Source organism: Panulirus ornatus, chromosome 16 (genome assembly GCF_036320965.1).
Source record: "Panulirus ornatus isolate Po-2019 chromosome 16, ASM3632096v1, whole genome shotgun sequence".
Taxonomy (NCBI): domain Eukaryota; kingdom Metazoa; phylum Arthropoda; class Malacostraca; order Decapoda; family Palinuridae; genus Panulirus; species Panulirus ornatus.
Window position 1 is genome coordinate 21,966,140 of NC_092239.1, and position 27,253 is coordinate 21,993,392.

General features: G+C 40.8%; 1 protein-coding gene across 1 annotated transcript in view; it reads left to right on the forward strand.

Moving 5' to 3' along the window:
* The window catches only part of LOC139753911 (ionotropic receptor 21a-like), a 48,775-nt gene that overhangs the window by 10,898 nt on the left and 10,624 nt on the right, over positions 1-27,253 (forward strand). Inside the window, 5 exon segments of the mRNA XM_071670869.1 lie at positions 3,611-3,882; positions 4,420-4,548; positions 5,265-5,316; positions 5,318-5,452; positions 22,161-22,397. Coding sequence (XP_071526970.1) covers positions 3,611-3,882; positions 4,420-4,548; positions 5,265-5,316; positions 5,318-5,452; positions 22,161-22,397 — 825 coding nt within the window.

The following is a 27,253-nucleotide window of genomic DNA, read 5'->3' on the forward strand; positions in this document are numbered from 1 at the left end:
TATATATATATATATTTATATATATATATATATATATATAAATATATATAATATATAAATATATAAAATATAATATATATATATAAAAAATACATATATAATATATATACTATATAATATAAAAATATATATATATATATATAATATATAAATATATAATATATATATAAAATATATAATATATATTAATATATATATATATATAAATATATATATATTACATATATACATATATATATATATTAATATATATAAATATATATATATATATATATATATATATATATATATATATATATATATATATATATATATATGTATATATATATATATATATATATATATATATATATATATATATATATATATATATATATATATATATATATATATATATATATATATATATATATATATATATATACATATATATATATATATATATATATATATATATATATATATATATATATATATATATATATATTTTTTATTTTATTTATTTTTCTTTGATTGACAAAGATTGACAAAGAGGATATATGTGTCAGAGGTGGAGGGAACGAGGAGAAGTGGGAGACCAAATTGGAGGTGGAAAGATGGAGTGAAAAATATTTTGAGTGATCGGGGCCTGAACAGGCAGGAGCGTAAAAGGCGTGCAAGGAATAGAGTGAATTGGAACGATGTGGTATACCGGGGTTGACGTGCTGTCAATGGATTGAACGAGGGCATGTGAAGCGTCTGGGGTAAACCATGGAAAGTTCTGTGGGGCTTGGATGTGGAAAGAGAGCTGTGGTTTCGGTGCATTATTACATGACAGCTAGAGACTGAGTGGGAACGAATGGGGCCTTTGTTGTCTTTTCCTAGCGCTACCTCGCACACATGAGGGGGGAGGGGGTTGTTATTCCATGTGTGGCGAGGTGGCGATGGGAATAAATAAAGGCAGAGAGTATGAATTATGCACATGTGTATATATGTATATGTCTGTGTGTGTATATATATGTGTACATTGAGATGTATAGGTATGTATATTTGCGTGTGTGGACGTGTATGTATATACATATGTATGTGGGTGGGTTGGGCCATTTCTTTCGTCTGTTTCCTTGCGCTACTTCGCAAACGCGGGAGACAGGGACAAAGCAAAACAAATAATAAAATAAATATATACTTTGGAAAGGATCACAATTTTGCGCGTGATCAAGATATTCCTGAGTCCACGGGAAAAATGAAACACGATAAGTTCCCAAGCGCACTTTCGTTTAATAACCACATCATCATGGGAGACACAAGAGAGAAATATAACAGTCAGTTGATATACATCGAAGAGACGATGCTAGGACTTCGCCTGTTTCTTGGCCCCAGCACGGGAAACGGCGATTAAGTGTTATTATTGCTTGTCATAATCATTACTAGTATATCATTATGATAGTAATAATGTTTTCTTTCAATTAACTGCTGCATTAGGTTAAAAATGTATACACAAAATACATAAAGCACAATAGGAGAAGTTACGAAATTGGGGAGGGTGGGTGAGGGAGTGTGAGGAGAAAAGTGTGAACTCATAGTCTCTAGACTTGCTATGGTGGGTAATTATGTGTTATTAACTGATTCTTGGTGGTATTCACAGTGATTAGGATGAGAAGTTTCTTATAACGCTTTGTACGAGCTCGCATGGACTCAATGGTCTTGAGGCGCTGACTTGCAACTAGGGGAGACCGGATATCAGATGGCAAGAGGTGGCTGGGAATGATGTAGATATTTACTCCTGAACCGTCGGATGACGTCCAGGTGATGGATGGGAAGGAGATATGTGGACCTGTGTACTGAGCGTCTTTTGAATGGCGGCGTGAATGTCCCGCGGATGATCTGGTATGCCCAAGTTTAGCGGTCATCATTGTATATTGTGTATGAAGGATGACAGGGCCGGATGGTTAGGCTGGGTTTAGGAAGAATGAAAGTCGTTTGGATGTTCTTGAGTTTTCAAGTGTCTGTCTGTATGTATTTTGAGTAAACAAAGAATGTACAGACGATGGTGGAAGATTTGATTATGGTACTGACGCGATCCTTGACGCTGAATCTCATCGTCCAAAGTGACAACGAAAAGTTTCCTTGACTGAACACCTTTCACAGGGTTATGGCCTAAAGAAACAGCTGGGGAAGGGATATGGTTGGAGGCAAGTTCATGGTTGTCTATGGTCCAGTTCCGGAGTGTCTTCAGATGTTCAGAGGGGAAAGTAGTAGAGGTAGCCATCGGGAAGCATAAAGCGTGACGACGTTAACTTAGGAAACTTTCAAGCTGTAACTACCTCTCATCCCAAACTGGATGGTTTCGGTGATGATGGTTGGAGATGATCTGGTAGACAAAATCCTCTTACCCTCAACTGCTGAGCGTTTATAAACCTTTAAATGCTTGTTTAAGCTGGGGATCGGAGTGATGACAACGGAATGTGACTCACTGATGAACGAAAAGTTTTAGCAAAGAGAACTCCTTGTTGACTTTCAGAGTACGTGGTCGTGGTCGAACACTTTACCCTGAGACTGTGAAGCAGTGTGGTGGCTTCAAATTCGTGCCCTGACTGTTGAGGTGTTATGGCTGGAAAATAAGCTGGGAAGCCGAAATTGTCATTGTGGGGAAGTCTATGACAGATGGTGGGGAAGTGATCGTTAACAATCTGACCTTATCATTTGGAGAAGTATTAATGTAAGGATTAGCGGAACTTTGGTGACTCATACCATTCAACACTCTCTTTATCCAATACGAATGGTCGATGTTGGACCATTTCAAGAATATCTGTGGGACAGTTAAGTATCACCCACATTCGCATAGCATATTTCGCGAAGAACTTTGACCAGAAGGGTCTCGTAAAAGATGGCAGGGTTGCGGTAGAAGCCCAGATCTCGTTGCGGCGTTAATCTTTTACTGTTGGGTGTGATTTCTTGGGAAGGAAGTAAAGGAAGGCTTCCGTGACAGTGCTGATGTACTATTCCCACTTAGTTTCTACATCTTGCACATTCAGCGCTTCAATTGTGGCTACCGAACAATCCACTGTACAAAATCAAGTACAACGGAACCGGTAGCCGGGTGTATGTCTTGACGTTCGATACAAGTGTTTGGACATAGTGTGGTTTGACCGATGGGTGGTGGAGGTTGTGGCATTAAGTATGCGTCAGCCGCGTCTCTTAACATAAGGTTAAGAGCTTTCTGATCCTGTAGGGAAACTCCAACCTGTGAAGCATGCATCAGTCAACCCAGGTCCGACGTATTAACTTTATTAATTCAAATCCCCGATCAGCATTAATTTTCCTATTGTGAGAGTAGTATTTTTATCCTTTGAAAATTCTGAATGATGATATTGTTTATGTCGTTCATTCGGTTTTCTGTTTTTTGTTTTCATCACTGAACAGAGATCATGTGAATTTTATGCTTTCTAAGTTTTAACTGAAATGCCTCCCAACCTCAAACATCATTATTTGTTACAGCCATCCCTCTCAAGTACGAAAATTGCTCTCAGATTAACTAATTAGACTTGAAGATCCCTTCTGCATTATGGCTGAGGCCAGTATCTTTCAAAAAAAAAAAAGTTGCGATTATCACTTGTCTAAAATCATGTAGCCTAAAGTATATAAAACTAACAAAATTGGTTATGTTCAGGTGCGACTGAGGTCGTGGTGCGTGAGTGTGGTGGTGGTGAGCTACGACCCGGCCTTCCTCACCGCCTTCGCCGAGTCCTCCCTCAAGGGCCGCCTCCTGGTGTGGGCCACCAGGCTGCTGGTGATCACCAGTCTCACCCTCCCACAGCTCCACGCCCTCCTGCCCGCCTACTGGACCTTCTCCATGATGAACACCATCTTCCTCAACCTGGAGAACAGGTCATCCATCCTCAGGTAGCTTACACGCAATGAGCGCAGTCTTATCCATCTTCGAAAGTCACCAAGCCTCAGATATACAGAGCATTTAATCTTCTCAAGTCTGTTCAACACTTGTTGAATGTTAGTTACAATAAATAACATCTACTTATGATGAACAGAATTTTAGATAAAGACCATGGCTGCTGCTGAGAATGAGCAGAATATTCTGTTATGAACAACTGTGTCATTTTCTGTAATACTATTTGTAAAGGTTTCCAGAACTATGATAGTTCCGTTTCACTTTTTTCAAATATCAAGATGAAACACGAATCTAATCACCATAATCAAATCATTTCTATCAAAAGGGAGTTTATTTTATGTCTAGTTAACATTAAACCTACTTTTCGTTTTCATTAAAAGTAAAACTAGAATCTACTCAGTAATATTAAGATTTTATGTCAGTTACATCTCGGGATATTAGCGTTCATTTTAGGAGAAAATGATAACCCAAAAAGATTCCCTACTCTGTAGATAATGCTGTAAATATATAAATGTTTTTTACCTTCCCTGAAGGTACAGACTATACACCTACCTGCCATACAGTCCAGATGGAGCCCAGGTGGTGAAGGTCGCCATCTGGTCACCGGAGAGGGGCATCGTCCTTCTCACCGGCCTCTCGCTTTTCCCAGAAAAATTCCTTAAGTATGTGTGGCTAAACTGCACGCGTTCTATGTTCAGTCAACAGCACATGATTATATCGCTCAGGATATGTAAGCTAATGCCAAGCAAGCATGAACGGTATTACTATATATTTCATCATTCGTCAAACTTTACGTTATAACTTTGATTATTCGCCACAATTATCGGTTAGTCTCTTTGAAAGCGAAGCAATTCCAAGATACATAGCAACAAATTAGTCTGGCGCCTGCAGAAATCCTGCACTGAGTTTGGAGTAATGCTGCTGAGCATTCTGCTAAAAGCATGTAAGGAGTGTCTAATATACGTTTCTTGAAAATCTTTTTTATGATATTAAGGCAGCAAAGTTCACTTTACATGACGAAGTCTTCTTCTATAATTGTTAAGCACTGAAACTAAATCACCAGCAAAGTATCATAAGAATGATACAATGAAGTATCAATTTACTCCTCACACCATTTTATCATTTACAATAATCAGTATAAAGTGATGTTACTGAGCGACTGGGGCGCTCTACTGTTTATTTGGAGTGTGTGTGCTTCGAAAATTTATCTCCTATATTCAGCTTTAGACTAGGTTAAAAGAAATGATGTTCGCAAATCACCAGCTCAGCGTTAGATGACATGATTCAGTTCATTAATGATAAGAGAAATGTAAGGGTAACGTTACTGCAAGAAATTTCCTCATGGAAGCTCAGCTACAGCTCAGTTTTCCTTCACCAGCTTCCACGGAGCCAAGATAAACATAACCGCCTCACCGTGGCCGCCGTATTGGGATGAAGGTGGAGGAGAAGGCCCCTAACGGAACCATCATTAAGAAGTACACGGGCAGTGACTACCTCGCCTTCCAAGCCACATTCGAAACCCTCAACTTTGATTTTGATGTTATCCCAACCAGTTCATGGGACGAGGTAATTTACTACATCGATCTTTTCTCCATGGTACTGCTGACACGTACTCTTGCCGTAATCAAGTTTTTCGTGAAGTAATGATAAAACCGCATCAGTTCCAATATTGCTATGTGCCAAAGAACGAAAATTATTAGGCTATGTCACCATAACATCAAATCTCTGTGCAAGCAGTATATGGAAGCTGAGCCGTTCATGCTTGCCGTTTGTGGCTGAGAATGTCCATGATGCTTCCCTCTTCATCTTACCACGTTCCCTATCACTTGCTGGTGATTTACCACACAATGAAATGAAAGATACAATGGTCTATTTTCCCATATGTATGAGATCATTGAGTGGGAAAATAGATCTAAACTGAGGATTAGATTCTCTAGCCTTTCAGTAAGTCGGGTATTTCTTGAGAAATAGGAAAAGCTATCCTGCCAATCGTGTATTTGTCTTGCTCAATTGTGCTTCCGTTGACGAGTTCCCGGCATATTAGGTAATAAAGAACATGGAAACATTCGCAAAGCACCTCAGTCGCACCAGTCTATATAGAGTATCGAACGATTTAACAGAGTATCAAGAAGCATCTCTGCAGATATTTGTCGAAGGACTTTTCACGCTTCTTCAGGTGTCACATATGCTTGCAGCATAGAGAATAGTATGAGAAGTGAATAAGTGTTTTTTTTTTTTTTTTTGCTTTGTCGCTGTCTCCCGCGTTTGCGAGGTAGCGCAAGGAAACAGACGAAAGAAATGGCCCAACCCACCCCCATACACATGCCTTGATTCAATCCACTGACAGCACGTCAACCCCGGTATACCACATCGCTCCAATTCACTCTATTCTTTGCCCTCCTTTCACCCTCCTGCATGTTCAGGCCCCGATCACACAAAATCTTTTTCACTCCATCTTTCCACCTCCAATTTGGTCTCCCTCTTCTCCTCGTTCCCTCCACCTCCGACACATATATCCTCTTGGTCAATCTTTCCTCACTCATTCTCTCCATGTGACCAAACCATTTCAAAACACCCTCTTCTGCTCTCTCAACCACGCTCTTTTTATTTCCACACATCTCTCTTACCCTTACGTTACTTACTCGATCAAACCACCTCACACCACACATTGTCCTCAAACATCTCATTTCCAGCACATCCATCCTCCTGCGCACAACTCTATCCATAGTCCACGCCTCGCAACCATACAACATTTTTGGAACCACTATTCCTTCAAACATACCCATTTTTGCTTTCCGAGATAATGTTCTCGACTTCCACACATTCTTCAAGGCTCCCAGAATTTTCGCCCCCTCCCCCACCCTATGATCCACTTCCGCTTCCATGGTTCCATCCGCTGCCAGATCCACTCCCAGATATCTAAAACACTTCACTTCCTCCAGTTTTTCTCCATTCAAACTCACCTCCCAATTGAACTGACCCTCAACCCTACTGTACCTAATAACCTTGCTCTTATTCACATTTACTCTTAACTATCTTCTTTCACACACTTTAGTATAGAACAGTATAGAGAGGAATGGGTGTTTGAGCAAGTGAGGTATGAAATCGAGATAAATGATAGGCTGTGCAGAGGCAGGAAGGGATCATGAAAAAATCAGAAGTGGAAGATATTTATAGCAGAAGGACGGTGGAGAACATTATTCCCAGACGTGCCAGAAAATGAAGATTCAAGATTTCAAATTATTGTCTGCATCGGCATTATTTTCTTTGTCCATGATGCAAGCCAACGATACGATATAAACATAAATGAACGTAAGCTTCTTTATTGAGATGTCCAAGCTACACATAAGGTGAGCCGTCCTTTGGTGTAAGTACTCGACATTTTGAGTCTTAAAAGTCTGACTGGTAAGTAGTAGGCACCGAACAGGCAGATATTCTCGCTTGGGTGTCGGGAGCAATAGTGGCACTGCAGCAATAAGACTTTTTACTAGCGCTACCTCAATATTGCTAGAAACAGCGATCAAGTACCAAAAAATATGTTATGTAGTAAATATCATTATAAACTTTATGACTAATAGATTTTACCATTGTAAGATAGAAATAGATATAATTAATTCCTACTCAACAGTACTGTTTACTTACCACTCTTTAACTGAAACTCTTAAGTCAAGTGATTAATCATCAGCTGTGTTTCAGGTTAATTAATAACTATTCGGAGAAAGCCTGTACTTTACTGTCTTGCAGAATGATGATGATGATGTAAATCTACCTCACACCGAATTATCTCTTAAAATAAAACAAAATAATCTTCAATAATCTCTCGGCAAAGTAGGGCAATCTTTCAGCTGACATTGCATAATAGTGCATTTCAGGTGCATTAGAAACCAACTTTTATGTGTAAGTAGTCAATGCTGCTATATTTCGCTCATATGTAATTAAAGCTATGTACTTTGTCTATTCTTTAACTCCAACTATCTAACTTGCGAATAATACTTGTATCATTCGAGGTTATCTTGAGCAGTGAGAGGAATGGCACTCGGTCAACAAGACCCACGCGCAGTCAGGAATGTTGTGCAAAAAATCAGTGAAAATGAAAATATTATCTATGGACGTGGTGTAGCGGCAAGCCGGTCCATCGTCAACTCAGCTGTTCATCCTCCTTTAGAGGCTGGTCAATAAAGTGAGTAGCTCGCTATATATATATATATATATATATATATATATATATATATATATATATATATATATATATATATATATATATATATATATATATATATTATCTTTTCATTTTTTATTACACTTTACCGCCGTCTTCCGCTTTAGCGAGGTACCGCAAAGAAACTGACAAGAAATGGCCCAACCCACGCACATACACATGCATATACATAAACGCCCACACACTCACATATACATACATATACATTACAACGTATACATACAAATACATACACAGACATATACATGTATACACAGGTACACATCAATACTTGCTGCCTTCGTCCATTCCAGTCGCCATCCCGCAACACAAGAAATAACAATAACCCACCCCCCACCCCCCCACTCCCATCCCCACACCCACCTTCAAGGGAGGTACTGCCAGTCTCTCAGTTACCATAAGCTAAAATTTCTTGCTCAATTGTGCTTCCGATGATGAGTTCCTGGCATATTAGGTAATAAAGAACATGGAAACATTCGCAAAGCATCTCAGTCGAACTAGTCTATGTATCGAACGATTTAACATTCTCTAGCTGTCAAGTGTAATGCACTGAAACAACTGCTCTCCTTTCCACATCCAGGCCCCACAGACCTTTCCATGGTTTACCTCAGACGCTTCACATGCCCTGGTTCAATCCAGTGACAGCATCTCGACCCCGGTATAAGACATCGTACTTAATCGCTCTATTCCTTGCACGCATTTCACCCACTTGTATGTTCAGGCCTCGATCGCTCAAGATATTTTTCACTTCATCCTTCCACCTCCAATTTGGTCTCGCTCTTGCTTTTCCTTCCCTCCACTTCTGACACATATATTCTCTTTGTCAATTTTTCCGCACTCATTCTCTCCATGTGACCAAACCATTTCAACACAACCGCTTCTGCTCTTTCAACCATACTCTTTTCATTACCACACATCATTCTTACCCTTTCATTACTTACTCGATCAAACCACCTCACACCACATATTGTCCTCAAACATTTCATTTGCAACACATCCACCCTCCTCCGCACAACCCTATCTACAGTCCATGCCTCGCAACCATATAACATTGATGGAACCACTAGTCCTTCAAACATGCCAATTTTTGCTCTCCGAGATAACGTTCTCTCCTTCCACACATTCTTCAACGCTCACAGAACCTTCCCCCCTCCCCCACCCTGTGACTCAATTCCGCTTCCATGGTTCCATCCACTGCTAAGTCCACTCACAGATATCTAAAACACTTCACTTAATCCAGTTTTTCTCCATTCAAACTTACCTCCCAATTATCTTGTCCCTCAACTCTACTGAATCTAATACCCTTGGTCTTATTCACATATACTCTCAACTTTCTCTTTCACACACTTTACCAAACTATCATCAACTTCTGCAGTTTCTCACATGAATCAGCCAACAGCGATGTATCATCAACGAACAACTGACTCACTTCCTAGGCCCTCTCATCTACAACAGACTGCATACTTGCCCCTCTTTCCAAGACTCTTGCATTCACATCCCTACCCACACCATCCATATACAAATCAAACAACCATGGAGACATCAAGCACCCCTGCCGCAAACCGACATTCATTGGGGACCAATCACTTTCCTCTCTTCCTACTGGCACACATACCTTATATCCTTGATAAAAACTTTTCACTGCTTCTAGCAACTTACCTCCCACACCATATACTCTCAAAACCTTCCACAAGGCATCTCCATCCACCCTATCATATGCCCTATCCAGATCCATAAATGCTACATACAAATCAATCTGTTTTTCTAAGTATTTCTTACATACATTCTTCAAAGCAAACACCTGATCCACATCCTATACCACTTCTGACACCACACTGCTCTTCCCCAATCTGATGCTCTGTACATGCCTTCACCCTCTCAATCAATACCCTCCCATACAATTTCCCAAGAATATTCAACGAACTTATGCCTCTATGCCTCACTCTATTCCTTGCACGCCTTTCACCCTCCTGAATGTTCAGGCAACGATTGCTCAAAATCTTTTTCACTCCATCCTTCCACATCCAATTTGGTCTCCCGCTTTTCCTCGTTCCCTCCACCTCTGACACATGTATCCTCTTTGTCAATCTTTCTTCACTCATTCTCTCCATGTGACCAAACCATTTCAACAAAACCTCTTCTGCTCTCTCAACCTCACTCTTTTTGTTTCTACACATCTCTCTTGCCCTTTCATTACTTACTCGATCAAACCACCTCACACCACATACTGTCTTCAAACATTTCATTTCCAACGCACCCACCCTCTTCCGCACAACCCTATCTATAGCCCATACCTCGCAACCATAGAACATTGTTGGAACCACTTTTCCTTCAACCATACCCATTTTTGCTCCCCCAGATAACGTTCTCGTCTTCCACACATTCTTCAACGCTCCCAGAACCTTCGCCCCCTCCTCCACCATGTGACTCACCTCCATTTCCATGGTTCCATCCGGTGCTAAATCCACTCCCAGATATCTAAAAAACTTCACTTCCTCCAGTTTTTCACCATTTAAGCTTACCTCCCAATCAGCTTGTCCCTCAACCCTGCTGAACCTAATAACCTTCTTCTTATTCACATTTGCTATCCACACTTTATATATATATATATATATATATATATATATATATATATATATATATATATATATATATATATATATATATATATATATATATATATATATATATTCATTCTATTTATTTATTTTGCTTTGTCGCTGTGTCCCGCGTTTGCGAGGTAGCGCAAGGAAACAGACGAAAGAAATGGCCCAACCCACCCGCATACACATGTATATACATACATGTCCACACACGCAAATATACATACCTATACATCTCAATGTACACATATATATACACACACAGACACATACATATATACACATGTACATAATTCATACTGTCTGCTTTTATTTATTCCCATCGCCACCTCGCCACGCATGGAATAACATCCCCCTCCCCCTCATGTGTGCGAGGTAGCGCTAGGAAAAGACACCAGATGCCAAATTCGTTCACACTCAGTCTCTAGCTGTCATGTAATAATTCCCGAAACCACAGCTCCCTCTCCACATCCAGGCCCCACACAACTTTCCATGGTTTACCCCAGACGCTTCACATGCCCTGATTCAATCCATTGACAGCACGTCGACCCCGGTATACCACATCGATCCAATTCACTCTATCCCTTGCCCGCCTTTCACCCTCCTGCATGTTCAGGCCCTGATCACACAAAATCTTTTTCACTACATCTTTCCACCTCCAATTTGGTCTCCCTCTTCTCCTCGTTCCCTCCACCTCCGACACATATATCCTCTTGGTCAATCTTTCCTCACTCATTCTCTCCATGTGCCCAAACCATTTCAAAACACCCTCTTCTGCTCTCTCAACCACGCTCTTTTTATTTCCACACATCTCTCTTACCCGTACATTACTTACTCGATCAAACCACCTCACACCACATATTGTCCTCAAACATCTCATTTCCAGCACATCCACCCTCCTCCGCACAACTCTATCCATAGCCCACGCCTCGCGACCATACAACATTGTTGGAACCACTATTCCTTCAAACATACCCATTTTTGCTTTCCGAGATAACGCTCTCGACTTCCACACATTCTTCAAGGCTCCCAGGATTTTCTCCCCCTCCCCCACCCTATGATTCACTTCCGCTTCCATGGTTCCATTCGCTGCCAGATCCACTCCCAGATATCTAAAACACTTTACTTCCTCCAGTTTTTCTCCATTCAAACTTACCTCCCAATTGACTTGACCCTCAACCCTACTGTACCTGATAACCTTGCTCTTATTCACATTTACTCTTACCTTTCTTCTTTCACACACTTTACCAAACTCAGTCACCAGCTTCTGCAGTTTCTCACATGAATCAGCCACCAGCGCTGTATCATCAGCGAACAACAACTGACTCACTTCCAAAGCACTCTCATCCACAACAGACTTCATACTTGCCCCTCTTTCCAAAACTCTTGCATTCACCTCCCTAACAACCCCAACTATAAACAAATTAAACAACCATGGAGACATCACACACCCCTGCCGCAAACCTACATTCACTGAGAACCAATCACTTTCCTCTCTTCCTACACGTACACATGCCTTACATCCTCGATAAAAACTTTTCACTGCTTCTAACAACTTGCCTCCCACACCATATATTCTTAATATCTTCCACAGAGCATCTCTATCAACTCTATCATATGCCTTCTCCAGATCCATAAATGCTACATACAAATCCATTTGCTTTTCTAAGTATTTCTCACATACATTCTTCAAAGCAAACACCTGATCCACACATCCTCTACCACCTCTGAAACCACACTGCTTTTCCCCAATCTGATGCTCTGTACATGCCTTCACCCTCTCAATCAATACCCTCCCATATAATTTACCAGGAATACTCAACAAACTTATACCTCTGTAATTTGAGCACTCACTCTTATCCCCTTTGCCTTTGTACAATGGCACTATGCAAGCATTCCGCCAATCCTGAGGCACCTCAACATGAATCATACATACATTAAATAACCTTACCAACCAGTCAACAATACAGTCACCCTCTTTTCTCATAAATTCCACTGTAATACCATCCAAACCTGCTGCCTTGCCGGCTTTCATCTTCCGCAAAGCTTTTACTACCTCTTCTCTGTTTACCAAATCATTTTCCCTAACCCTCTCACTTTGCACACCACCTCGACCAAAACACCCTATATCTGCCACTCTATCATCAAACACATTCAACAAATCTTCAAAATACTCACTCCATCTCCTTCTCACATCACCACTACTTGTTGTCACCTCCCCATTAGCCCCCTTCACTGAAGTTCCCATTTGCTCCCTTGTTTTACACACTTTATTTACCTCCTTACAAAACATCTTTTTATTCTCCCTAAAATTTAATGATACTCTCTCACCCCAACTTTCATTTGCCCTCTTTTTCACTTCTTGCACCTTTCTCTTGACCTCCTGAATGTTTCTTTTATACCTCTCCCACTCATTTGCATTTTTCCCTGCAGAAATCGTCCAAATGCCTCTCTCTTCTCTTTCACTAATAATCTTACTTCTTCATCCCACCACTCACTACCCTTTCTAATCAACCCATCTCCCACGCTTCTCATGCCACAAGCATCTTTTGCGCAAGCCATCACTGCTTCCCTAAATACATCCCATTCCTCCCCCACTCCCCTTACCTCCTTTGTTCTCACCTTTTTCCATTATGTATTCACTCTCTCCTGGTACTTCCTCACACAAGTCTCCTTCCCAAGCTCACTTACTCTCACCACCCTCTTCACCCCAACATTCTCTCTTCTTTTCTGAAAACCCATACAAATCTTCACCTTCGCCTCCACAAGGTAATGATCAGACATCCCTCCAGTTGCACCTCTCAGCACATTAACATCCAGAAGTCTCTCTTTCGCGCGCCTGTCAATTAACACGTAATCCAATAACGCTCTCTGGCCATCTCTCCAACTTACATACGTATACTTATGTATATCTCGCTTTTTAAACCAGGTATTCCCAATCATCAGTCCTTTTTCAGCACATAAATCTACAAGCTCTCCACCATTTCCATTTACAACACTGAACACCCCATGTATACCAATTATTCCCTCAACTGCCACATTACTTACCTTTGCATTCAAATCACCCATCACTATAGCCCGGTCTTGTGCATCAAAATCACTAACACACTCATTCAGCTGCTCCCAAAACACTTGCCTCTCATGATCTTTCCTCTCATGCCCAGGTGCATATGCACCAATAATCACCCATCTCTCTCCATCAACTTTCAGTTTTACCCATATTAATCGAGAATTTACTTTCTTACATTCTATCACATACTCCCACAACTCCTGTTTCAGGAGTACTGCTACTCCTTCCCTTGCTCTTGTCCTCTCACTAACCCCTGACTTTACTCCCAAGATATTCCCAAACCACTCTTCCCCTTTACCCTTGAGCTTCGTTTCACTCAGAGCCAAAACATCCAGGTTCCTTTCCTCAAACATACTACCTATCTCTCCTTTTTTCACATCTTGGTTACATCCACACACTTTTAGACACCCCAATCTGAGTCTTCGAGGAGGATGAGCACTCCCCGCGTGACTCCTTCTGTTTCCCATTTTAGAAAGTTAAAATACAAGGAGGGGAGGATTTCTGGGCCCCCGCTCCCGTCCCCTCCAGTCGCCATCTACGACACGTGAGGAATGCGTGGGAAGTATTCTTTCTCCCCTATCCCCAGGGATAATATATATATTTTTTTTTCTTAATTTTCCAAAAGAAGGAACAGAGAAGGGGGCCAGGTGAGGATATTCCCTCAGAGGCCCAGTCCTCTGTTCTTAACGCTACCTTGCTAACGCGGGAAATTGCGGATAGTTTGAAAGAAAAAAAAAAAAATATATATATATATATATATATATATATATATATATATATATATATATATATATATATATATATATATATATATATATATATATGCCTTACATCCTCGATAAAAACTTTTCACTGCTTCTAACAACTTGCCTCCCACACCATATATTCTTAATACCTTCCACAGAGCATCTCTATCAACTCTATCATATGCCTTCTCCAGATCCATAAATGCTACATACAAATCCATTTGCTTTTCTAAGTATTTCTCACATACATTCTTCAAAGCAAACACCTGATCAACACATCCTCTACCACTTCTGAAACCACACTGCTCTTCCCCAATCTGATGCTCTGTACATGCCTTCACCCTCTCAATCAATACCCTCCCATATAATTTACCAGGAATACTCAACAAACTTATACCTCTGTAATTTGAGCACTCACTCTTATCCCCTTTGCCTTTGTACAATGGCACTATGTACGCATTCCGCCAATCCTCAGGCACCTCACCGTGAGTCATACATACATTAAATAACCTTACCAACCAGTCAACAATACAGTCACCCTCTTTTCTCATAAATTCCACTGCAATACCATCCAAACCTGCTGCCTTGCCGGCTTTCATCTTCCGCAAAGCTTTTACTACCTCTTCTCTGTTTACCAAATCATTTTCCCTAACCCTCTCACTTTGCACACCACCTCGACCAAAACACCCTATATCTGCCACTCTATCATCAAACACATTCAACAAACCTTCAAAATACTCACTCCATCTCCTTCTCACATCACCACTACTTGTTATCACCTCCCCATTTGCGCCCTTCACTGAAGTTCCCATTTGCTCCCTTGTCTTACGCACTTTATTTACCTCCTTCCAGAACATCTTTTTATTCTCCCTAAAATTTAATGATACTCTCTCTCCCCGGGAAGAGAGGAAAGTGATTGGTTCTCAGTGAATGTAGGTTTGCGGCAGGGGTGTGTGATGTCTCCATGGTTGTTTAATTTGTTTATGGATGGGGTTGTTAGGGAGGTGAATGCAAGAGTTTTGGAAAGAGGGGCAAGGATGAAGTCTGTTGGGGATGAGAGAGCTTGGGAAGTGAGTCAGTTGTTGTTCGCTGATGATACAGCGCTGGTGGCTGATTCATGTGAGAAACTGCAGAAGCTGGTGACTGAGTTTGGTTAAGTGTGTGAAAGAAGAAAGTTAAGAGTAAATGTGAATAAGAGCAAGGTTATTAGGTACAGTAGGGTTGAGGGTCAAGTCAATTGGGAGGTGAGTTTGAATGGAGAAAAACTGGAGGAAGTGAAGTGTTTTAGATATCTGGGAGTGGATCTGGCAGCGGATGGAACCATGGAAGCGGAAGTGGATCATAGGGTGGGGGAGGGGGCGAAAATTCTGGGAGCCTTGAAGAATGTGTGGAAGTCGAGAACATTATCTCGGAAAGCAAAAATGGGTATGTTTGAAGGAATAGTGGTTCCAACAATGTTGTATGGTTGCGAGGCGTGGGCTATGGATAGAGTTGTGCGCAGGAGGATGGATGTGCTGGAAATGAGATGTTTGAGGACAATGTGTGGTGTGAGGTGGTTTGATCGAGTGAGTAACGTAAGGGTAAGAGAGATGTGTGGAAATAAAAAGAGCGTGGTTGAGAGAGCAGAAGAGGGTGTTTTGAAATGGTTTGGGCACATGGAGAGAATGAGTGAGGAAAGATTGACCAAGAGGATATATGTGTCGGAGGTGGAGGGAACGAGGAGAAGAGGGAGACCAAATTGGAGGTGGAAAGATGGAGTGAAAAAGATTTTGTGTGATCGGGGCCTGAACATGCAGGAGGGTGAAAGGAGGGCAAGGAATAGAGTGAATTGGAGCGATGTGGTATACCGGGGTTGACGTGCTGTCAGTGGATTGAATGAGGGCATGTGAAGCGTCTGGGGTAAACCATGGAAAGCTGTGTAGGTATGTATATTTGCGTGTGTGGACGTATGTATATACATGTGTATGGGGGTGGGTTGGGCCATTTCTTTCGTCTGTTTCCTTGCGCTACCTCGCAAACGCGGGAGACAGCGGCAAAAAAAAAAAAGAAAAAAAAAAAAAAATATATATATATATATATATATATATATATATATATATATATATATATATATATATATATATATATTCTACGTACTATTAACCTAATAGTTTCTTACCTTGTGGCGCTTAAGCATAAGCACAATTTTTGCTTACACAAATATAATATTTCCTATAACAAAATAGTTTTGATACAATGGAAAAACCAATGAGCGTTCTTACCTTATGAAGCCTAGTTGTACCAAACCTAGTCGATGACTTTTTCGTTCTGTCAAGTTACTGTGGTTTTCCGAATGGCCGGTACCACCATCCACGCAATTCACTCAGATCGGTTTTAATTGTACGATTTTCCAGTGGTTATCTATCTGGACACTGATCATGCACTGTAGTACATTAGGAAAAAAAGGGCTTTCACTCATTTTTAGAGGATTTTAAATATATTCCCAAGAGTTGCTTTGGTGGCCGATGTTGCGTAAATGTTATTTACAGCATGATTTACTCTGTAATACACTTGATCACTACTCACATATATATCGTCTTAAATTGATGATTTTGTACCAGACATCTTTAACGTTTAACGAGTCGTGGTTCATAAGGTCAACTTTGGTTTAACGAGTCGTGGTTGGTGAGGTCAACTCCCAAGTAGCACACCGCCCGCATGACTTTCCAGTTTACAGACACCAGTCATGGCCGACCACATGTGATCGTTCCATTTCCGAATGTTATGACTGACCACATGTGATCGTTCCATTCCGAATGTTCTACAAATCGGCTAAAATTTCGAAGTATCTACTATTCATACTAGTCTTAAGACTAATCCACGTAACTGAATCAGTAAAAGGACTGGAGACTTGTTGAGCACACGGCCTAAACACAGAGTTCCATACTAACGTAAGCTGTCACCAGTCAACGGTCTATTCTGGCCCGGAATTATCCAACACATTTATAAAATATTCAATGCAATGAGCCAAAATAAAAGTCCATCTGCTTTTCAAATGGTTCTTAATCTGCATTTCACAGAGATTTCAAATGGTATTACATGAAATACATCAATGTAAAGCGTTCGCTAACACAACAAGAGAAACTCGCCATTACAACAAAAAGTCTGTCAGCGGAAGTGTAATAAATAAATATATATATTTATATATATATATATATATATATATATATATATATATATATATATATATATATATATATATATATATACATATTCATGAGGATTGGGGAGGAAGAATACATCCAACGCATTCCCTGCGTGTCGTAGAATGCGACTAAAAGCGGAGGGAGGGTGGAAATCCTTCCCTCTCATTTCCCAAAATACAGGAACAGAGAAGGGGGCTAAGTGAGGATATTGCTTCTAAGGCTCAGTCCCCTATTCTTAACTCTACCTCGCAAGTGCGGGATAAGGCGAATATATGTGAATATATATATGTATATTGAGGGTATAATTAGTGTACATGTGTTGTTCAGTGTTGTAAATGGAAATGGTGAAGAGCCTGTGAGTTTGTGTGCTGAAAAAGAACTGGTGATTGGGAATACCTGGTTTAAAAAGAGAAATATACATAAGTATACGTATGTGAGTAGGAGACATGGCCAGAGGGCGTTATTGGATTACGTGTTAATTGACAGGCGTGTAAAAGAGAGTTTTGGACGTAAGTGTGCTGAGAGTGGCAGCTGGAAGGATGTTTGATCACTATCTTGTGGAAGCGAAGGTGTAGATTTGTAGAGGTTTTCAGAAAAGAAGAGAGAACCTTCGGAAGAAAAGAGTGGTGAGAGTAAGCTTGAAAAGAAGACCTGTGTGAGGAAGTACATGGAGAGATTTAGTGCAGAATGGCAAAAGGTGAAAGCAAATGACGTAAGGGGAGTGGGTGAGGAATGGGATTTACTCAGGGAAGCAGTGATGGCTTGTGCAAAAGGTGCATGTGGCATGAGAAAGATGGGAGGCGGGCAGATTAGAAAGGGTATTGAATGGTGGGATGAAGAAGTAAGATTATTAGTGAAAGAGAAGAGAGAGGCGTTTGGACGGTTTTTGCAGGGAAGTATTGCAAATGAGTGGGAGATGTATAAAAGAAAGCGGCATGAGGTCAAGAGAAAGGTGCAAGTGGTGATAAAGAGGGCAAATGAGAGTTGGGATTAGAGAGTATCATTGAATTTTTGAGAGAATAGAAAGATGTTTTAGAAGGAGGTAAATAAAGTGCGTAAGACAAGAGAACAAATGGGAACATAGGTGAAGAGGGCAAATGAGGAGGTAATAACAAATGGTGATGAAGCGAGAAGGAGATGGAGTGAGTATTTTGAAGGTTTGTTGAATGTGTTTGATGATAGAGTGGCGGATATAGGGTGTTTTGATCAAGGTGGTGTGCGAAGTGAGAGGGTCAGGGAGAATGGTTTAGTAAACAGAGAAGAGGTATTGAAAGCTTTGCGGAACATGAAAGCCGGCAAGGCGGCGGATTTGGATGGCATTGCAGTAGAATTTACAAAAAAAAAAAAAAAAAAAAAAAAAAAAGAGGGTGACTGTGTTATTGATTGGTTGGTAAGGATATTCAGTGTATGTATGGATCAAAATGAAGTGCCTGAGGATTCGGAATGTATGCATAGTGCATTATACAAAGGCAAAGGGGATAAAGGTGAGTATTCAAATTACAGAGGTATAAGTTTGTTGAGTATTTCTGGTAAATTATATGGGAGGGTATTGATTGAGAGCGTAAAGGCATGTACAGAGCATCAGATTGGGGAAGAGCAGTGTGGTTTCAGAAGTGGTAGAGGATTTGTGGCTCAGGTGTTTGCTTTGAAGAATGTATGTGAGAAATATTTAGAAAACCAGATGGATTTGTGTTTAGTATTTATGGATCTGGAGAAGGCACATGATATGGTTGATAGAGATGATTTGCGGAGGGCTTTAAGAGTATGTGGTGTGGGAGGTAAGTTGCTAAAAGCAGTGAAAAGTTTTTACCAAGAATGTAAGGCATGTGTACGAATAGGAGGAGAAGAAAGTGATTGGTTCTCAGTGAATATCGGTTTGTGGCAGAGGTGCGTGATGTCTCCATGGTTAATTAATATGTTTATGGATGAGGTGGTTAGAGAGGTAAATGCAATAGGCTGGAGGGAGGGTCAACTATGCAGTCTGTTGTGGAATAGAGGGCTTGGGAAGTGAGTCAGTTGTTGTTCGCTGATTATACAGCGTTGGTGAGAAACAGCAGAAGTTGGTGACTGAGTTTGGTAAAGTATGTGAAAGAAGAAAGTTAAGAGTAAATGTGAATAAGAGCAAGGTTATTAGGTTCAGTAGGTTGAGGGACAAGGTAATTGGGAGAAAAACTGGAAGAAGTGAAGTGAAGGAAGTGGACTTAGCAGCGAAGGGAACCATGGAAGCGGAATTGAGTCACAGTGTGGGGGAGGGGCGAAGGTTCTGGGAGCGTCGAAGAATGAGTGGAAGGCAAGAACGTTGTCTCGAAGAGCAAAAATGGGTATGTTTAAAGGAATAGTGTTTCCAATAATGTTATATGGTTGCGAGGCATTCGCTATAGATAGGGTTGTGCGGAGTAGGGTGGTTGTTTTGGAAATTAAATGTTTGAGGACAATGTGTGGTGTGAAGTCGATGATCAAGTAAGTAATGAAAAGGTAGGAGAGATGTGTGGTAATAAAAAGAGTGTGGTCGAGAGAACAGAAGAGGGAGTGTTAAAATGGTCTGGACACATGGAGAGAATGAGTGAGGAAAAATTGACAAAGAGGATATATGTGTCAGAGGTGGAGGGAACAAGGAGAAGCGGGAGACCTAACTGGAGGTGGAAGGATAGAATGAAAAAGATTTTGAGCGATAAGGACCTGAACATACAGGGGGTTTAAAGGCTTGCAAGGAATAAAGTGAATTAGAACGATGTGGTATACCGGGGTCGACGTTCTGTCAATGGATTGAACAAGCACATGTGAAGTGTCTGGGGTAAACCACAGAAAAGTTCAGTGGGGCCTTGAAGTGGAAGGGGGCTGTGGTTTCGGTGCATTACACATGACAGCTAGAGACTGAGTGTGAACGAATGTCGCCTTTTTTGGCTGTTCCTGGTGTTACCTCACTGGAGGGGGAGGGGTAATGCTATTTCTTGTGTGGCGGGGTGGTGACGGAAATGGATGAAGGCAGCAAGTATGAATATGAACATGTGTATATATGTGCATGTATGTATATGTGCGCGTGTGGGCGATTGCGTATATGAATATGCATGTGGGTGGATTGGGCCATTCCTTGTCTGTTTCCTTGTGCTACCTTGCCAACGCGGGAGACGGCGATCAAGTATGATAAATACATAAATGATATATATATATATATATATATATATATATATATATATATATATATATATATATATATATATATATATATATATATATATATATATATATATATATATATATATATATATATTGTTTATGGGATGGCCTTGATTAAACTAGTTGCCCATACCATCTTGGCTGACATTTTTTCAGCTCTTGCTTCGGCAATATTTGTAAAATTGTTTTTTTATCCAAATGAATGTTGATAAAGATTGCACTTAATAAAGTTATGAGATGACTACTTTCTTATACTTCCTGAGATAGTGCCAGTTATTGTAACTATATCAAGAGAACCAAAATACATAGCAATACTCATTGGTCCCAAGCTGACACGTGAAGGACTGTGTAAAGTATGAATCAATACAGAAACTTTTCCTGAGATCGATACAAAGAATTCATCATTGTAGCAATGTGTAAGTCTGTATATGTCGATACAATATACTGTAGTCTGTGATTAATTCAAAGTATATTATTCATTTAAAACAATGGTAGCAAGAGGTCCATCCTTGCAATATATGAGAAAATTTTATTTTTCACAAGGGCGTAATGGAAAGATCTAACAGGGAGAAGAATTTTTGAGGTGATTAAGTGTTGCGTCGTTCGCACTTTATATTACCAAAAGATGGTGCTACGTGAAACACTTTTACGGAATTAACTTCTTGAAAGGATGTTTACATCTTGGTCGAGTTTTTTTATCATTATTTCTCTAATTTTAAGCAAAGTTTCCCCTTGTTTTCTTCCTTTGTCCTTATCATTATCATGACCTTGCCTATTTTTTTCTTGATATTGCATAATTTCTGTTTAAGTCGCGCTATTACTAAAGGAAGCTATGTGTTTCTGGGTACACTTTTGAGTACTTTAACTGTGAGGAACAGACATCAAAATTCACTGAGCAAAGTGCAGCCTATGACATGCTAATAATCAAAGGAAGTTTCACCGTCTAGCGTTCAGATCTCTCCCATGAGTATACTGATTAGCTTATAGATACTGTCTTATGTAGCCAACATAACGAGTGTTTATTCATTTCTTGATAAATACCATAAGATTTTACACAGTCACTGATGATAAAATTGATGATATACAAGGTCGACTATTTCTTCAATCTGTGTCGAAGGGTCTAGTCACGGAATTTCGTCCGCATCAAGACTAATTGATCTTAGAACCAAAGCTCTCTCTTGTTACATAATGGGAGCGATGGCATTGTGATACCTCATAATGAATTTAGATAAGCTGTTCATCATATCAATTCTTTAAAACTGTGTTTTCCATAGGCGGAGGGAAAGGTGATGCAACGGGAATCATTTATGATACCAATCTACTACGTTATTTTCCCGGAGCGCCTGAAACGATATGAGGTCACATATATCTATGAATTTACACAAGCAACGTTCAGTATGGCCAAGCCTAGCCTGAAGCCTCGCTGGCAGAGCCTCTATTACCCGCTCACCAACCAGGTGTGGATCGACGTGCTGGTGGTGCTGCTCATCATGCCCGTCATCTTCTATATGGTAAGATGAATTCATGGTAATTTATTAGAATATATTACCATTCTTGTAACCAAACTTGCATTTTATGGGTATTTCTCTCATTGTAATATGCTGAATAACTAAGTGTTTCCGTCCTCTCCACAAATATTGCCAACCATTCCCACCCTTCAGCCAGCTACTTAGTGTCCACCCACATCACTGTCTTTTAACCCGTCCCAGTGACACTATATTCTCCAGTCGGATGCATGGATGATTTATTTCTCAGTTCTTTGGCCATTCGTCACATTACATTAACTTCTCTCTCAAGTACTCTCCAATCTGACTTCAGTGCTATGTTGCTCCTCTTAGATCTGTAATGAAATTCTTCGCCACAGCTCACAATTCTTCTGTCAACACACACAGACACACACACACACACACACACACACACACACACACTGTAGATATATATATATATATATATATATATATATTTTCTTTTTATACTTTGTCGCTGTCTCCCGCGTTTGCGAGGTAGCGCAAGGAAACAGACGAAAGAAATGGCCCAACCCACCCCCATACACATGTATATACATACGTCCACACACGCAAATATACATACCTACACAGCTTTCCATGGTTTACCCCAGACGCTTCACATGCCTTGATTCAATCCACTGACAGCACGTCAATCCCGGTATACCACATCGCTCCAATTCACTCTATTCCTTGCCCTCCTTTCACCCTCCTGCATGTTCAGGCCCCGATCACACAAAATCTTTTTCACTCCATCTTTCCACCTCCAATTTGGTCTCCCTCTTCTCCTCGTTCCCTCCACCTCCGACACATATATCCTCTTGGTCAATCTTTCCTCACTCATTCTCTCCATGTGACCAAACAATTTCAAAACACCCTCTTCTGCTCTCTCAACCACGCTCTTTTTATTTCCACACATCTCTCTTACCCTTACGTTACTTACTCGATCAAACCACCTCACACCACACATTGTCCTCAAACATCTCATTTCCAGCACATCCATCCTCCTGCGCACAACTCTATCCATAGCCCACGCCTCGCAACCATACAACATTGTTGGAACCACTATTCCTTCAAACATACCCATTTTTGCTTTCCGAGATAATGTTATCGACTTCCAAACATTCTTCAAGGCTCAAAGAATTTTCGCCCCCTCCCCCACCCTATGATTCACTTCCGCTTCCATGGTTCCATCCGCTGCCAGATCCACTCCCAGATATCTAAAACACTTCACTTCCTCCAGCTTCTCTCCATTCAAACTTACCTCCCAATTGACTTGACCCTCAACCCTACTGTACCTAATAACCTTGCTCTTATTCACATTTACTCTTAACTTTCTTCTTTCACACACTTTACCAAACTCAGTCACCAGCTTCTGCAGTTTATCACATGAATCAGCCACCAGCGCTGTATCATCAGCGAACAACAACTGACTCACGTCCCAAGCTCTCTCATCCACAACAGACTGCATACTTGCCCCTCTTTCCAAAACTCTTGCATTCACCTCCCTAACAACCCCATCTATAAACAAATTAAACAACCATGGAGACATCACACACCCCTGCCGCAAACCTACATTCACTGAGAACCAATCACTTTCCTCTCTTCCTACACGTACACATGCCTTACATCCTCGATAAAAACTTTTCACTGCTTCTAACAACTTGCCTCCCACACCATATATTCTTAATACCTTCCACAGAGCATCTCTATCAACTCTATCATATGCCTTCTCCAGATCCATAAATGCTACATACAAATCCATTTGTTTTTCTAAGTATTTCTCGCATATATTCTTCAAAGCAAACACCTGATCCACACATCCTCTACCACTTCTGAAACCACACTGCTCTTCCCCAATCTGATGCTCTGTACATGCCTTCACCCTCTCAATCAATACCCTCCCATATAATTTACCAGGAATACTCAACAAACTTATACTCAACAAACTTATATATAATGCACCGAAACCACAGCTCCCTTTCCACATCCAGGCCCCACACATCACTCATTCTCATTCTCATTTGAAACAAACAATTTCAAAACACCCTCTTCTGCTCTCTCAACACGCTCCTTTTTATTTCCACACATCTCTCTTACCCTTACGTTACTTACTCGATCAAACCACCTCACACACCACATTGTCCTCAAACATCTCATTTCCAGCACATCCATCCTCCTGCGCACAAACTCTATCCATAGTCCACGACTCGCAACCATACAACATTGTTGGAACCACTATTCCTTCAAAACATACCCATTTTTGCTTTCCGAGATAATGTTCTCGACTTCCACACATTCTTCAAGGCTCCCAGAATTTTCGCCCCCTCCCCCACCCTATGATCCACTTCCGCTTCCATGGTTCCATCCGCTGCCAGATCCACTCCCAGATATCTAAAACACTTCACTTCCTCCAGTTTTTCTCCATTCAAACTCACCTCCCAATTGACTTCACCCTCAACCCTACTGTACCTAATAACCTTGCTCTTATTCACATTTACTCTTAACTTTCTTCTTTCACACACTTTACCAAACTCAGTCACCAGCTTCTGCAGTTTCTCACATGAATCAGCCACCAGCGCTGTATCATCAGCGAACAACAACTGACTCACTTCCCAAGCTCTCTCATCCACAACAGACTTCATCCTTGCCCCTCTTTCCAAAACTCTTGCATTCACCTCCCTAACAACCCCATCCATAAACAAATTAAACAACCATGGAGACATCACACACCCCTGCCGCAAACCTACATTCACTGAGAACCAATCACTTTCCTCTCTTCCTACACGTACACATGCCTTACATCCTCGATAAAAACTTTTCACTGCTTCTGACAACTTGCCTCCCACACCATATATTCTTAATACCTTCCACAGAGCATCTCTATCAACTCTATCATATGCCTTCTCCAGATCCATAAATGCTACATACAAATCCATTTGCTTTTCTAAGTATTTCTCACATACATTCTTCAAAGCAAACACCTGATCCACACATCCTCTACCACTTCTGAAACCACACTGCTCTTCCCCAATCTGATGCTCTGTACATGCCTTCACCCTCTCAATCAATACCCTCCCATACAATTTGCCAGGAATACTCAACAAACTTATACTCAACAAACTTATATATAATGCACCGAAACCACAGCTCCCTTTCCACATCCAGGCCCCACACAACTTTCCATGGCTTATCCCAGACGCTTCACATGACCTGGTTCAATCCATTGACAGCACATCGATCCCGGAATACCACATCGTTCCAATGCACTTATTCCTTGCATACCTTTCACCCTCCTGCATGTTCAGGCCCTGATCACTCTAAATCTTTTTCACTCCATCTTCCACCTCCAGTTTGGTCTCCCACTTCTCCTTGTTCCCTCCATCTCCGACACATATATCCTCTTGGTCAATCTTTCCTCACTCATTCTCTCCATGTGCCCAAACCATTCCAAAACACCCTCTTCTACTCTCTCAACCACGCGCTTTTTATTTCCACACATATCTTTTACCCTTACATTACTTACTCGATCAAACCACCTCACACCACACATTGTCCTCAAACATCTCATTTCCAGCACATCCTCCCTCCTCCGCACAACTCTATCTATAGCCAACCCCTCGCACAAACATACCCATTTTTGCTTTCCAAGATAACGTTCTCGACTTCCACACATTTATCAAATCTCCCAGGATTTTCGCCACCTCCCCCACCCTATGATTCACTTCCGCTTCCATAGTTCCATCCGCTGCCAGATCCACTCCCAGATATCTGAAATACTTCACTTCCTCCAGTTTTACTCCATTCAAACTTACCTTCCAATTGATTTGTCCCTCAACCCTCCTGTACCTAATAACTTTGCTCTTATTCACATTGACTCTCAGCTTTCTTCTTTCATACACTACCAAATTCGGTCACCAGCTTCTACAGTTTCTCACACGAATCAGCCACCAGCGCTGTATCATCAGCGAACAACAACTGACTCACTTCCCAAGCTCTCTCATCCACAACAGACTACATACTTGCCCCTCTTTCCAAAACTCTTGCATTCACCTCCCTAACGACCCCATCCATAAACAAATTAAACAACCATGGAGACATCACACACCCCTGCCCCAAACCAACATTCACTGAGAACCAATCACTTTCCTCTCTTCCTGCACGTACACATGCCTTATATCCTCGATGAATACTTTTCAACGCTTCTAACAACTTGCCTCCCACACCATATATTCTTAATACCTTCCACAGAGCATCTCTATTAACTCTATCATATGCCTTCTCCAGATCCATAAATGCTACATACAAATCCATTTGCTTTTCTAACTATTTCTCACATACATTCTTCAAAGCAAACACCTGATCCACACATCCTCTACCATTTCTGAAACCACACTGCTCTTCCCCAATCTGATGCTCTGTACATGCCTTCACCCTCTCAATCAATACCCTCCCATATAATTTACCAGGAATACTCAACAAACTTACACCTCTGTAATTTGAGCACTCACTTTTATCCCCTTTGCCTTTGTACAATGGCACTATGCAAGCATTCCGCCAATCCTCAGGCACCTCACCATGAGTCATACATACATTAAATAACCTTACCAACCAGTCAACAATACAGTCACCCCCTATTTTAATACATTGCACTGCAATACCATCCAAACCCGCTGCCTTGCCGGCTTTCATCTTCCGCAAAGCTACCTCTTCTCCATTTACCAAATCATTTTCCATAACCCTCTCACTTTGCACACCACGGGGAAAATGAAACACGATAATTTCCCAAGTGCACTTTCGTGTAATGATAACATCATCAGGGTAGACACAAGAGAGAAATATAACAGTCAGTTGATATACAT